Here is a 13,454-nt window from a genome sequence, read left to right as displayed (position 1 = left end):
TGATGCAGTGCAGTAAGTAGTTTAATACCAGCCAGCATACAGTATGTTTTTACAACCTCAGTTATAATCAGAAATGCACGCAAGTGGTTTGCAGTTGCGCATGACCACTGAAAATATGAAAAGCGCACCAGATTCAAATGTGTCACTGCGATTTTGCATTTTCTTTTTATGGGGGGGTAGACCACGCTCGAGTTGTTTCGTTCGTGAACGATTCATTTAAACAAGCAAATCTTTTGAGTGGTGACAACGACTTAGCACGCCGGGGCCGCCATGAGGCGGCAGCCGTCTCAGTCTCGCTGTGCAGCGCCTATGACTTGTCTCAAAGTATGTCTTTATGTGGAACCGGTCCGTGGTTAAAAAAATATAATGGACCATATTGTTAGTCTTTAAGTTAATCCAATGAGGTCAGGGGAAAAAAGTTAGCACCAAGCAAAAACCTCTGGTTTGCGCCTTTGAGTACCACAACAAAATTATGTGCACCCCTGATTATTAAACATGTTAAAATGAATAGCATCATCATCTGTGGAAAGTCTTCATACAAATGTTATTAGATTGTGCAGGTGTTTCTCTTTGAATTGTCTGCTGAGTACATTGTTCTATTTTGCGGTGGGGTTACCTCCTGATTGCCATTAGAAGGAAGTAGAGGATGTAAACACATTACATATAATAATTTTTGTTTTACATATTTGTTTTTGACTTTCATACGTTTACTTTTCCTCTGATTTTTTTCTTTTTCTTTGCCTCTTCACTAGTTGCCTGAGTTGCAGGACAAGTATGCGGAGTGCATGGAAATGCTACATGAGGCTCAAGAGGAGCTGAAAAACCTGAGAAATAAAGCTGCTCCATCTAACACACAGCGACGTTTCCATTCTCTGGGCTTGTTCCCAATGGTGAGAGGATTAAGTGAAGTAGAATAGTGCAAAGAAAATGCAGCTTACTTGGCCTGTTTTAATTATACTACTTTAAGGTCTTATGTTAATGTGAGATTTAAAGTCATAGCACAATATATGATGCACGTCTCTTGTTTTACCACATTAATAAACAATTTGCTTTTTTCTAGGACTCTCTGGCAGCAGAAATAGAGGGGACCATGAGGAAAGAACTCCAGATGGATGACCCAGATGTCGAGGAGCTAAGGTACAATTAGAAACCGGTTTTGCCTCAAATGCAAACCATAATTGGTTGTTTCATCCACTTTTCCATGTGATTTTCACATTAGACTACAGCCAAAACGTGTGTTCCAGACTGTGAAAAACCTCAACCTCATGCGTCAGCAGCGTTCGTCGCTTGCCCCCTCCCCCCTCAACATCCCAGGCTCCAATCAGTCATCATGTATCACTTCAGGCCGCTCCAGCAGGGTGGGCACACCTCGCTCCAACTCCATGTATGGCAGCGAAACAGGAAGTGGAATTATGCTGGACAACAGAAGTAGCTGCATTCTGGAGATGCCAGATAATGGGTACGAAGTATTCAATTCATAGGAAATGATTCAGTTACTCACTACTTAGATTTTTCATCCATACCATTTAGGTCATATTTCTGTTGATGCTGCAATGTCCACAAGGAAATGCTAGAATTAGAATTCAAGATAGAATTTTGTTTTTATAAGGGGGAGAAAAAACGAATATAGTATCCAAGCTGCCATGTTGTGGAACTAATAAATCCCCATTTCCATTCACTCTGGTGAGGGTTAGGGTCTGACACAGAAACTAGGGGGAAACAAAATCCTCTGAAATACACAAATCCTCTGAAAAAGTAAGCGTAGATGTTATTACACACTGTAAGTTAGTAATAACTGATGTACCTTTCTATCTCATTATGAGCAATAGGCTTATTGATTGCAACGACACTGTCTGTCGGTCCAGGTCAGAAGACTCTAACAAGTGGCCCCCTGGGACCCCAGGCACCCCTGGCAGTCAGGACCTGGAGAGAGCCCTGCGGCGTCTGTCTCTACGCCGCGACAACTACCTTTCAGAAAAACGTTTCTTTGAAGAGGAGAGGGAGAGGAAGTTGGCTTACTTGGCCAAAGAGGAGGAGAAAGGTGGCGGTGAATGTAGTGGAGGCCTTGGGACGCCATCGGAGAGTCTGTTCTCACTCTGCTCGCATCCGTCGTTGGGAAGCGCGTGGTCGGGATACTCGTTCACCGCCAGATCCTACCTCCCGGAGAAGCTGCAGATTGTAAAGCCGCTAGAAGGTGATTATTATTCTCAGAGTCACAGTCCGCTTAATCGCCAACATGATGACAAAGACAATCCGATTACTTTACAGAATGAAAATGCTCAGAAATTCCCACAGGATCTCAACAAACCAATTAACAATCAGACTTGGTCACAAAATAAAAGCAATCACATTCAGAATCAATTAGATGCTCAATATCTGATTTTACGTTCGCAAATGTTTCTAAGTGCTCAAAAGCTGCAGCGGAGCTCAAGTGTCATGCAGGTCAGCCTCCATCCAGGCTCACAGTCTCACCCTCGACCTTTGGCTGCAGCTACAGCTCTGCTGGAGGTGTCAGAAGCACAGGAAGGCAGTTTGAATTTGCAGCATTCCTTCTATTTTAAGCACACACAACCATACTGTTGGTTTGAAATATGAGCATGCAATCACAGTCATCTTTACCATTCAATGGATTTTAAGAATATTTTCTAAACACTATATTTAGCAGTTCTTATTAAGTACATTTAAAGACAACATAGACTATGTTTAGTTTTTCTACTGAATTTGTGTTGGCTATTTGTTTTGTTTTTCTATATCATACTACACACAGATAATCTCTTGCTAAGATGTCTTAAAATATATTAACATAATTACATAGAAAATGAAAAAAAAAAAAGAATGAATGAATGGGTGGGTGGATGAAAAATGGAGGCCTATTTGGAAGATTCACTTTTTCAAACTGCAGTCTTGTGCTTTTTCAGAACCATACGCTGTCGTGTGGCGCCATCCAGTGTTTGATACCATCTTTTTTTTTTCTTTTTTTCTCAACACGTCGAAGCAAAACTGGCAACTGTTTTTCAGCTGCACTGACATACAAAAGATTCAAATACATAATAAACAGGCACTGAATGATGCAATTTTTAGCTAATGCTTTGTTGATGGAAGAAGGTTAATTGACATTTACTAATTGCATTTAGGGGGATAAACAGTACAAATTGTTTGTATTAGCATTAGGTGTGGCGTTACACAAGTTTTTAAGAAATGTCTTTCATAACATTAATGCCCTTCTTTGCACTCTGTCCTTTTCACTCCACCTTTGCACATTTAATTTTTTTAAAAGCATACTGCGCCAGTCTGCTGGCATGGAATATGTTTGTCACTATATATATATATATATATATATATATGTGTGTGTCTGGATGTACATATATTTCAAACTACTTTCACACATGTAAATATAGCATGACATTTAGTGTAACCATACATCTGCATAGATTGTATATGCATATTAAATCTCCATAATTGGAACATACACCTAAATTTAAAGTATATACTATACTATGTACACTATGTATTGATAAAAACAAACAGCAGTGATTGTTGTTCTTAAACTCTTAACTCAAGAATATTTTGTTAGATTTGATGTTTTTCCACATTGTTTAAAAAAAATGGATGTAAGTTTTCAAAATTGTTACGTTTAATAAAAGCTGACCACAAAAAGTTGAGTAAAAAAAAAAAAAAAAAAAAGCTGAATAATAGATTCTTTTTTGTTTTTGTTTTTTTTGCAAATGCCTGATGTAACTTTTTTTTTTTTCTCCTGGTCTTTTCTACGCCCAGGTTCTGCTACACTCTATGCATGGCAACAGTTGGCTCAACCCCACATGGGCGCGTTGCTGGATGATCGGCCCGGCGTGGTCACGAAGGGCTTCCGCACTTTATCGCACGAGCAGGACGAAGCGGATGGCTGGCAACTGGACCAGCCGGAGGAGGACGAAGTCTCGAGTGAATCATGCGCAGGCTTGTCAGGAGAGAGCCTTTTGCAGCCTTTGTACTGCAGTTCTTTGCTTTCCATCTGCTGTAGCAAAAATGGCAAAACTGATGCCAGTCATCTATCAGAAACACTGTATGGAGAAAGAGAAGGGACAATAGAGAAAATTCAACCAAAAGATGTTATTCCCTCTGCAAGACCACCCCCCTCTTCCCCAACACTATCTTCCTCTGAGATGAACGGGCATGTGGACTTCAAAGAACTCGACACAGTGGACCACATGCCTGGTGAGGTAGCCTCTTAGCTGGTGTCAACGAATCGCCCTCATTCCCCACCATGGAGCATGGGGCTGTCAGGGGTGGGGGTGTAGTCTAATTCAGCATTCAGGGAACAACGGACACCTCAACATCCCAGTGTGACACCCCTTCTTGCATGATCACTCTCATCTGCACACATCAGCACATCTCTCCATCCCACCTGCAGTCCCGATGTGTGCTGCCGTCGAACACCATCAAAACAGTACTTGTATTTTTGTAATTTATATTTATTCACTTTAAGATCAAATTCTTTGCATTTTTTTTTTCCTTCCCATGAGAATGGGATATTTCAACCAATTGCCTCTGTACTCACTGGTTACAGCATTGGGCATACTGTTAGGATCTAATAAGCCTAATAAAAGAGCTGTGTAGCAAATGTGCCTGTTAAAAACCTTTTAGGTTCGGCCATAAGTTTTTCTGTCAGCTATATGGAAATATATTTTTGTATTATTTAGAATTTTGTATATGATCATAAAGCTGACAAAAAATAAATTAATTTCAATTAAATTCAAAAGATAATCATGCCCACGATTGACACTGACAAAGAATATTTGTATTATTTTGGTTGTGGTGGTGGTTCACTTCAACACTGTTTATATTTTGATTGTGACTGATGGATGGGTACATAATTTATTAATCCTGTGAGGGAAATTTAATTGATCAATTATTTTTAATTGTATCTGAATCCATGGTGATGGCAATGCCACTGCCCACTAAAATGCCCATATTGTATTCTTACCTGAATTATTATCTTTGAAAAGCACACAGCTTTTCGAGCTCAAGATCTCATTAGTTTGTGTAGGTATGCCAAATGACGTGACCAGTGAATATACGTTTCCATCTTTTTCAGTGTTAGAACAAAAATCTTCTCAAATATGAAACTCTAAGGTGTCCTTTGTGCGTACTACTTTCAGTCCAGCTCGCTTTTGAACTGTACAGCTTAACAGCTATCAACTTTTTAAAGTCGCAGTACGCAGACAAAGCTCACAGTCATGTGAGCTCATATATCAGGTGTTATTATAAGAACTGCTGTCCAAGTCACATGAAGGCATGACACTCCTCGCTGGGTAATATTGGAGTTGACCTTGTAGCTTTGCTCTGTGGGTTAGCTCACCGCACAAGCACAGTGTTTGTTCTTGATCCAAATACAGTAGCATCACACAATTACAATACAGTTTACCCCACACAAAGCAAAATTCCCGAACAAAAACTATTTGAGAAATGTCGATTACCATCCCCATATTAGTGCCTTTATTTTCTCCTAATTGTAGCTTTTGTTAATGCATTAATTAATGGCAGTACACAGAAGTGTACTCTGCGATTAATTTACCTCATTTTCATTTAGAACAGGAAACATGACTTGAATGTGAAGTTAGCGGAATATGAAGAGCTACTATAATTGTTAAAAATAGTACTGCTGCTTTTGCTTCGGGTTTTTTTTACTGTGGGCCTTTTTCTCAAGTTCTACTATTTTGGTGATTGGACTATTTAGGTAGATTAATTTGGATTCTAACAACTTTCCCATCCTTTCCTCTTTTCTCTTATTTAGTTAACTTCCCAGGCAAGTATATGTCCCACACTAGCTCCACCTATACGTTCACGACCTGCAGGATTCTCCACCCTTCTGATCAGCAGACCTCCATGTCACCAAGGTAAAACAAAAGCTAAATTACTTGAAAGTGTGATATAATGAATCTATTATTAGCACCGCTCTTATTGCCAAATCCCTACAATCTAGCTTACTTTGTCCCTGTGATTTTATTGGCCCTGGCAGGTCATGTGTTGAGGAAGAGGAAATGGAGTTGTATCATATGGTTGTCGTGGCTGGCGTAGAGTAGCCCCAATGAGTGCAGCCACTGGGTGGCATGTGGGTGAGGGAAGGCATGGGAATGTGTTGCTGTGTGTTTGTGGCCTTTGAGGCAAAACTAGACTGAAGGCTGACGAACAACTCAAAATGTGTTGAAATCCAAAAGTTAAACTGTTAGTGTTACACTTGCACATCTGACTTTGCCTCAAGTGCTACCTGTCAATAGTTAGATAACTAACAAACTATTTATGGTTTTAAGTCATGCAAGCAGTCACTAACTGTTACTATTTGAACTAGAATACCCTTTAATTATTGATGGAAACAGCCAATATCGTAATTTCTCATGTATAATGCGGATCTAAAAAAACAAAACAAAAACAAAAATAATAATCTTCAAAAGTCAATAGTGCGCTTTATACATGGGTATAGTCAAAGTAAAACAAAATCCTGATGAGGTATGAGTTGATGTGCTTTAGAAAATCCATCAATTGGCTTTAAATTTTGTGATTTGAAATATTTGTTCACTTTACTACTACCTTAGTAATGTATGTATTACTGTGGCACACCCTAGTGTTTAGTTTTAACACTGTGGCTGCACGGAGGTATTTTCCATCTCCCACATGACTATTGGCACATTAGCTGGCTTGCACAACGTACTGAAAGCTGGAGAGGTCATGTGCCCAGATAAGACGTTCGCTCCTGGTGCAAGATAATAAAAAAAATTAAGACACACAAAAGCTGCAGAGGGGGATAAACACATAGAAGTTTGATTATTAACTATTAATGGGATTGGGGGACCAATTTATTTAAAACAGCGTTTTAACAACTATACAGTGGCGCTATGCACGCTGGGAAATCCTCTTAACAGCAAGCCGCCACGATGACGTTAACAATGACGTCATAGTAAAAACATGGCGCTGCGTTATTTCTAGTGATGCTATTGAGTCTTATAAAACAGTGGCATTAAATGTCTGTCCCCACATGTTTATCCGGATCCTCACCTTGTAAATGTAGTTCGCCCATGATGCATTTGTATGTTTATATGTTTTGCGTGTTACTTTATCTGTTTTACTATTTTACTGTTTTGTCAAAATGAATGCAATGAAAAATGTCATTAGATTAAAAAAGCATGTGATGACTAAAACCTTTGCACAGTGCAGGATAAACAAAGAAACATAAGCTACTCTGCACTCAGAATTATTTGTTTTAAATGTATCTGATAATTGGCCAGAATTTAATCTACTGTATGATTTCTGAAACTCTGGCTAATCCCTTTTAGGATTAACCAAAGTAACTGTAAACCTCATAACTAAAACAAAAATCAATACAATCAATATACTGCAATCTTGGGCTAAAATCACTGAAGTCCCACACAGAATGGAGCTGCTGGATTACATGTCCTTATTGTAGTCTATTGGTGATATTGCAAAAGGCTATGAAGTAGGTAGACCAATGGTTTAGCTGGATGGAACTTTCTACAAGCTAATCTGTTTCCTCTAGTTCATTAGTGTGAGTGATTAAACTCTTTCTGTTGCTAAAAACTGTGAGGGAGGATGATGAGCTATTGTCTTAGAATTAAGAGAGGCTCCCTGAAATAGTCATGTACTGACACCTGGGTCAACTCAATCATATTACACTGAATGTTCAACGTTAGAAGGCTAAAGTGTTTGTGTTTGACTAACAACTTACAGTGTGATTAATGGTCTGATTACTAATTCCATATTGAGTTACATTTCCTTGATTCCAACATCAAATATTGATCTAAATGACTGCCTGTTTCTGTCCCTGCATCCATTCTACTACACCCATACACCTGTCCTGCCTTCCACCATCATTCTTCACTTGTCTGTCTACAGCTCAGCTCTGTCCTCTTGTCAGCGCAGTACATCGTCTACTCCGGTCGTCTTCTCTGCTCCACATACACCCTCCGACACCCCATGCTGCACCCCCCGCCGCCTCTCCTTGTCCCACTCCGTGGCTGAATCTTCCACCAACCTTCGAGACCCCACCAAGACCACCAGCACCTCGCTAGGGCTCGGACGCCTCCTCCTGGAGCACGGGATCTCTGCGTCTGTGTACTACCCGAGCAGCTGGGATCGAGGGTCCGCGAGAGGAGAACAGCAGACCTCCAGCAACACTATGGAGGGCAATGACGATAGACTGATGAAGAAACGCCCCAACAGCCTCCTCCTCCTCCAGCCTTCCACTCCACCAAATTCCCCCCGTTCTTGCGCCAAATCTGGTGCCGCCTGCCCAGATTTTCAGTTCAGCCCCTCTGATGACGACCCACCATGTTTTGACACTTTTCTAGCCTCTAAGCCGGCGCGCATCATCCTGAGGGAGGTGCTAGGTGAGGCAGGGAGGGAGCGAGGTGGCCAAACGGATGAAGAAAGTCAAACAGAGATATTAAACCTGAAACTCGTGGAAAAACTGAAAAGCTTCCGCACCCTTCCGCCTCACACCGCTTCCATTGCACCTGCGAGTAGTATGTTAACCCCGTTCTGCCCAACTGGTCTGGGGAGCACTGCGCTGGGTCTGAACACAGGACTGAGGCGGAATAGAAGCTACCCTGCTATGGTAGGAGCCAGTATGGCTATGAAAGATCCAGGAGGTCCCCATACTACCGACATCACCATACCACATTTAGGTCAAAGCCCACAAACACAACCAGCAGTGCACGTACATGACATAAAACAAATGAATCACACTGTCTTCACGAAGACACTGGACACTGTCTCACCACTAACCTCAAAACAGAAACAAGCCACCTCTAGCAAATTGCTGCAAGACTCATTTAGCAATGGACAGTCCTGATGAAATCTCTTCTTAAACAATATAGAAAATATGTCCATACTAATCTGAGATCAGATACTGTACCTTACTACAGTATGTACAGTATAAGATGGATTCTGCAAGCCTACACTACCCTTAGAACTCATTTCCCTGACAACAATCATTAGAGTCAATCAGTAAATGAACTAGTGTGGGCCATTTCCTGTGTCTTTTGCTGTCGATGATAAGAATGTTGCCTTCCCGTGTGCATACATACAGGTGCTGGTCATATAATTAGAATATCATGAAAAGATTGCTTTATTTCACTAATTCCATTCGAAAAGTGAAACTTGTATATTATATTCATTCATTACACACAGACTGATATAGTTCAAATGTTTATTTCTTTTCATTTTGATGATTATAACTGACAACTACTGAAAAGCCCAAATTCAGTATCTCACAAAATTAGAATATTAAGACTGACACGAAAAACAATATTTCTCGAAATGTTGGCCAACTGAAAAGTATGAGCATGTACAGCACTCAATTAGTTGTGGCTCCTTTTGCCTGAATTACTGCAGCAATGCGGTGTGGCATAGTGTCGATCAGTCTGTGGCACTGCTCAGGTGTTAATGAGAGCCCAGGTTGGTCTGATAGTGGCATTCAGCTCTTCTGCATTGTCGGGTCTGGCGTATCACATCTTCCTCTTCACAATACCCCACAGAATTTTTTTTATGGGGTCGAGGTCAGTCGAGTTTGCTGGCCCATCAAGATCAGGGATACCATGGTGCTTAAACCAGGTACTGGTAGCTTTGGCACCGTGTGCAGGTGCTGAGTCCTGTTCTGAAAATGAAATCTGCATCTCAATAAAGTTGTTCACAGCAGTACGCATGAAGTGCTTTAAAACGTCCTGGTAGATGGCTGCGTTGGCCTTGGACCTAAGGAAACACTGGACCAACACCAGCGCATGTCATGGCACCCCAAACCATCACCGACTGTGGAAACTTTACACGCGACCTCAAGCAACGTGGATTCTGTGCCTCTCCTCTCTGGGACCTTGATTTCCAAAGGACATGCAAAATTGACTTTCATCAGAGAACGTAACTTTGGACCACTCAGTAGCAGTCCAGTCCTTTTTGTCTTTAACCCAGGCGAGACACTTCTGATGTTGTCTCTTGTTCAAGAGTGGCTTGACACAAGGAATGCGACAGCTGAAGCCCATGGCTTGCGTACGTCTGTGCGTGGTGGTTCTTGGAGCACTGGCTCCAGCTGCAGTCCACTCTTTGTGAATGTCCCCTACATTTTTGAATGGGCTTAGTTTCACAATCCTCTCCAGGGTGCAGTTATCCATATTGCTCGTATACATTTTTCTACCACATCTTTTCATTCCATTCGCCTCTATTAATGTGCTTGGACACGGAGCTCTGTGAACAGCCAGCCTCTTTAGCGATGACCTTTTGTGTCTTCCCCTCCTTGTGCAAGGGGTCAATGATCGTCTTTTGGACAACTGTCAGGTCAGCAGTCTTCCCCATGATTGCGTAGCCTACGTAACTAGACTGAGAGACCAGTTAAAGGCCTTTGCGGGTGTTTTAAGTTAAGGAGCGGATTACAGTGTGGCACCAGGCGTCTTCAATATTGCACCTCTCCACAATATTCTAATTTACTCAATTTGGGGGTTTCATTAGTTGTCAGTTATAATCATCAACAAAAGAAATAAACACTTGAAATATCTCAGTCTGCGTGTAATGAATGAATATACAAGTTTCACTTTGTGAATGGAATTACCGAAATAAATCAACTCGTTCATGATATTCTAATTATATGAACAGCACCCGTATGTGGAATATACTATTCAATTAAAAAGCCCCCAATCTGACACACTTTATTTTTGTTTCATTTCTCCCATTTACCCGCTCAACTTAAAATATTGCACTAATTCTAAAAGAAAAGATGTAAATGTCCATGCTGGCCTGAATATGAATGACCTGGAGCACAGGTGGGATTAAAGTGCCAAATTAGGAGTTGTTTAGGATCCTAAAATGTTCTTTTACTAAACCTCCAGCAGATCAAGCATCAATCAAACTACTTGCCTGAGTCTCTGCAGTTTGATTGTAGCGTCGCTTCATTCTCCGTACACGACAAGGCATTGAGATGGATTGGTTTATTAAGCCTCTGTCCCTGATTTATTTGTACAATTGTACCTATTCTTTAAAAAAAAAAAAAAAAAATCTAATCGTATCCTTTTTATATTCAGGCCACAATGGTAGTTGTAAGCATATAATTAATGTCACACTGCTGTAAAAATGTTATACAGATATTAACATTTCTTTGCCATTGGGGCAAAAAAAAAATATATATATAACTGTATGAGGGGCAGTCAAAACGTAATGAACAATTGCAGTAGGTTGCACTTGATTTTTAGTTGAAATACTTGTTTTAAGCTTTATTTAAAAAATATATATATGTTTAAGCCTTTCCTTTTCCTGTCAGCCATTTTGGAAATAAGGTAATTGTCAAATTTCTCACTTTGGAAGGGAAACCACCACGAAACATTTTCAAAAGGTTGACAAAAATGTGTATGAGCTTAGGGTTCTGTCATCAAATGATGACTTGGCTTCGCTGCTCCTGGTCACTTAAAGCAGGCCCTTGTTTTTCACCTTTGATCCTGGACACCCACTTTTTGACTGTGTTGTAGCCTATTGCAACTTCCCCATACAAATTTTGCAACCTTTGGAAAATGTTTAGTGGTGGTTTCCCTTCCAAAGTAAGAAATTCAATCACAGCTCTCTGCTTCTGACGGGCATCCGACAATGACGTCATTTCTAAAATGGCTGACAGGAAGAGGACAGGCTTAAACAAAAGCTTTTTGAAATAAACCTTCATAAAGGTATTGAAACTACAAACGGTGAACATTTCAGAAACCATTTTCAATTACTAGGAGCTTAAATTGGGCTCATTACATTTCAACTGTCCCTCGTAATTGTGATTTATATTGAAAGTATCCAGGTTGGGGCTTTTAATGTGGGTGCTTTGCTATGATTGAAAGTTCTTATGTGCCTAAAACATGTTACCTAGTTTTATTATATGACTGTCTAGCGTTTTTACATAATGTTTTTTGAGTAATTAAAAGATGTGCAGAAAACCAACTACCCCAATCTGTGGAAGTTCCTCCAAATCGGTTGAATATGGCCCAAAACACAATCACAATCTCTGCTTGTTTTAAAACATCAATAACAAATTGATATTGAGAGCCATTATGTCTTATGGTTATCCCTTACACGTTTATTTGTACTGTATGTGGACAATGATATTTATTTCAAAATATGCCTCAAATGAATGTGAGATGAAGCCATTTCTTACATCGAAGCATGGAAACAGTAATTGCATCTATCTGGTCGGGAATCAAAGACGTGTAAATTTGGCTGGCATGCAGTCACTTCAGTTTTGGAACGTGTTCATGGGAATTCTGTTGTATGGACAAATTATAAGATTGCGAGTGCCAAAGGAATCCTACATTTCCTTTAAAAAAAATCAAAATCCGTCGTGACAAGTTATGTCGTTTTATTACAACTGTATAATTTCACATTGGCAGTGTTTTTTTAATCTTTATTTTTAAGTCTGCAATATGTTGTCATTGTCAAGTCTGTCACTTTCCTATTTTTCAAGTTATGACATTGGGCAACAATGTTAAAAGTGCATTTGTGTGCTTTTCCGAATGTATTCATCTGTTCAAGCTAACTTAAACAAAACTAAAATATGTAAAAGTGTAAATGAGTTTATACGTTTGTTTTAAGGAGATCAAACTATTTTCAGTGACTTGAGCGTTCTATTTTACAGAACTGTACTCTAGATTTAAAAAAAATAAAGAAATAATAATAATAAAGGCATACTGAAATGCAAAAGGTCTTTGCTTTCTTTGGAAAAGAATGGAGCCTGTTTTAATTTTCCCGGATTTCATAAGAAAGATCATACAATTTTATAATGTACAGAACGCTCCTGTTTGGGGCTTTGTTGGCAGTATTTGTTTACATTTCATATGTGCAGTCCCTAATGTGGCATTAGATACTCATAATTTCTCTTGAACAATTGATTTTATTTATTTATGTATTTATTCATTGTCCAGACACCATTTACAGGTTGGCTATAAATGTGGTCTATTGTATTTAATATAGTTTTAATGGGTTATTCATTTTATCATCCAACCATCCATTTTTCGGTCTCACTTTGTATTCTTTGGGGCCACAGATGAGCTGGAGCCCACTTCAGCTGATTGTGGGCAAGAGGCGGGGTACAACCTGGACTGCTGAGCTGAGATTTGAACCCAGAACCCATCGACCGTGCTAACCTTTTATTTATTTATTTATTTACTTTTGCCTGGTGGTCCTACAACAACAATGCAATGACTATGATCAAAATGAAGATCTCAGATGGTGGAATTCACACTTGTGAATGAAGTTCTAATATGAATTAACTCAGTTTGTAGCTTGCTCGTTTTCATCTTTCATTACTTGTGCCTGCAATGAATTTTCCTATTATTTATATATACAGTGGGTACGGAAAGTATTCAGACCCTCTTAAAATTTTCACTCTTTGTTATATTGCAGCCATTTGCTACAATCATTTTAGTTAA

General features: G+C 39.7%; 1 protein-coding gene across 5 annotated transcripts in view; it reads left to right on the top strand.

The window, feature by feature from the left end:
• The window catches only part of LOC133401215 (trafficking kinesin-binding protein 1-like), a 39,669-nt gene extending 26,951 nt beyond the window's left edge, over window positions 1-12,718 (top strand). For 3 of the 5 annotated variants that reach the window (XM_061673917.1, XM_061673919.1, XM_061673918.1), the window contains 7 exons: window positions 753-890; window positions 1,061-1,137; window positions 1,220-1,459; window positions 1,866-2,194; window positions 3,775-4,212; window positions 5,792-5,894; window positions 7,906-12,718. In XM_061673917.1, coding sequence (XP_061529901.1) covers window positions 753-890; window positions 1,061-1,137; window positions 1,220-1,459; window positions 1,866-2,194; window positions 3,775-4,212; window positions 5,792-5,894; window positions 7,906-8,863 — 2,283 coding nt within the window. In that variant the 3' untranslated portion in view covers window positions 8,864-12,718. The remainder of the gene's footprint in view (window positions 1-752; window positions 891-1,060; window positions 1,138-1,219; window positions 1,460-1,865; window positions 2,195-3,774; window positions 4,213-5,791; window positions 5,895-7,905) is intronic. The other 2 variants (XM_061673920.1, XM_061673921.1) reach the window with 1 other exon arrangement.
• The last annotated feature ends 736 nt before the right edge of the window (window positions 12,719-13,454 follow it).

Source organism: Phycodurus eques, chromosome 4, assembly GCF_024500275.1.
Source record: "Phycodurus eques isolate BA_2022a chromosome 4, UOR_Pequ_1.1, whole genome shotgun sequence".
In the NCBI taxonomy this organism is placed as follows: Eukaryota; Metazoa; Chordata; class Actinopteri; order Syngnathiformes; family Syngnathidae; genus Phycodurus; species Phycodurus eques.
The sequence above is the reverse complement of the archived record's forward strand: the minus strand, read 5'-3'. Positions and strand labels throughout refer to the sequence as shown.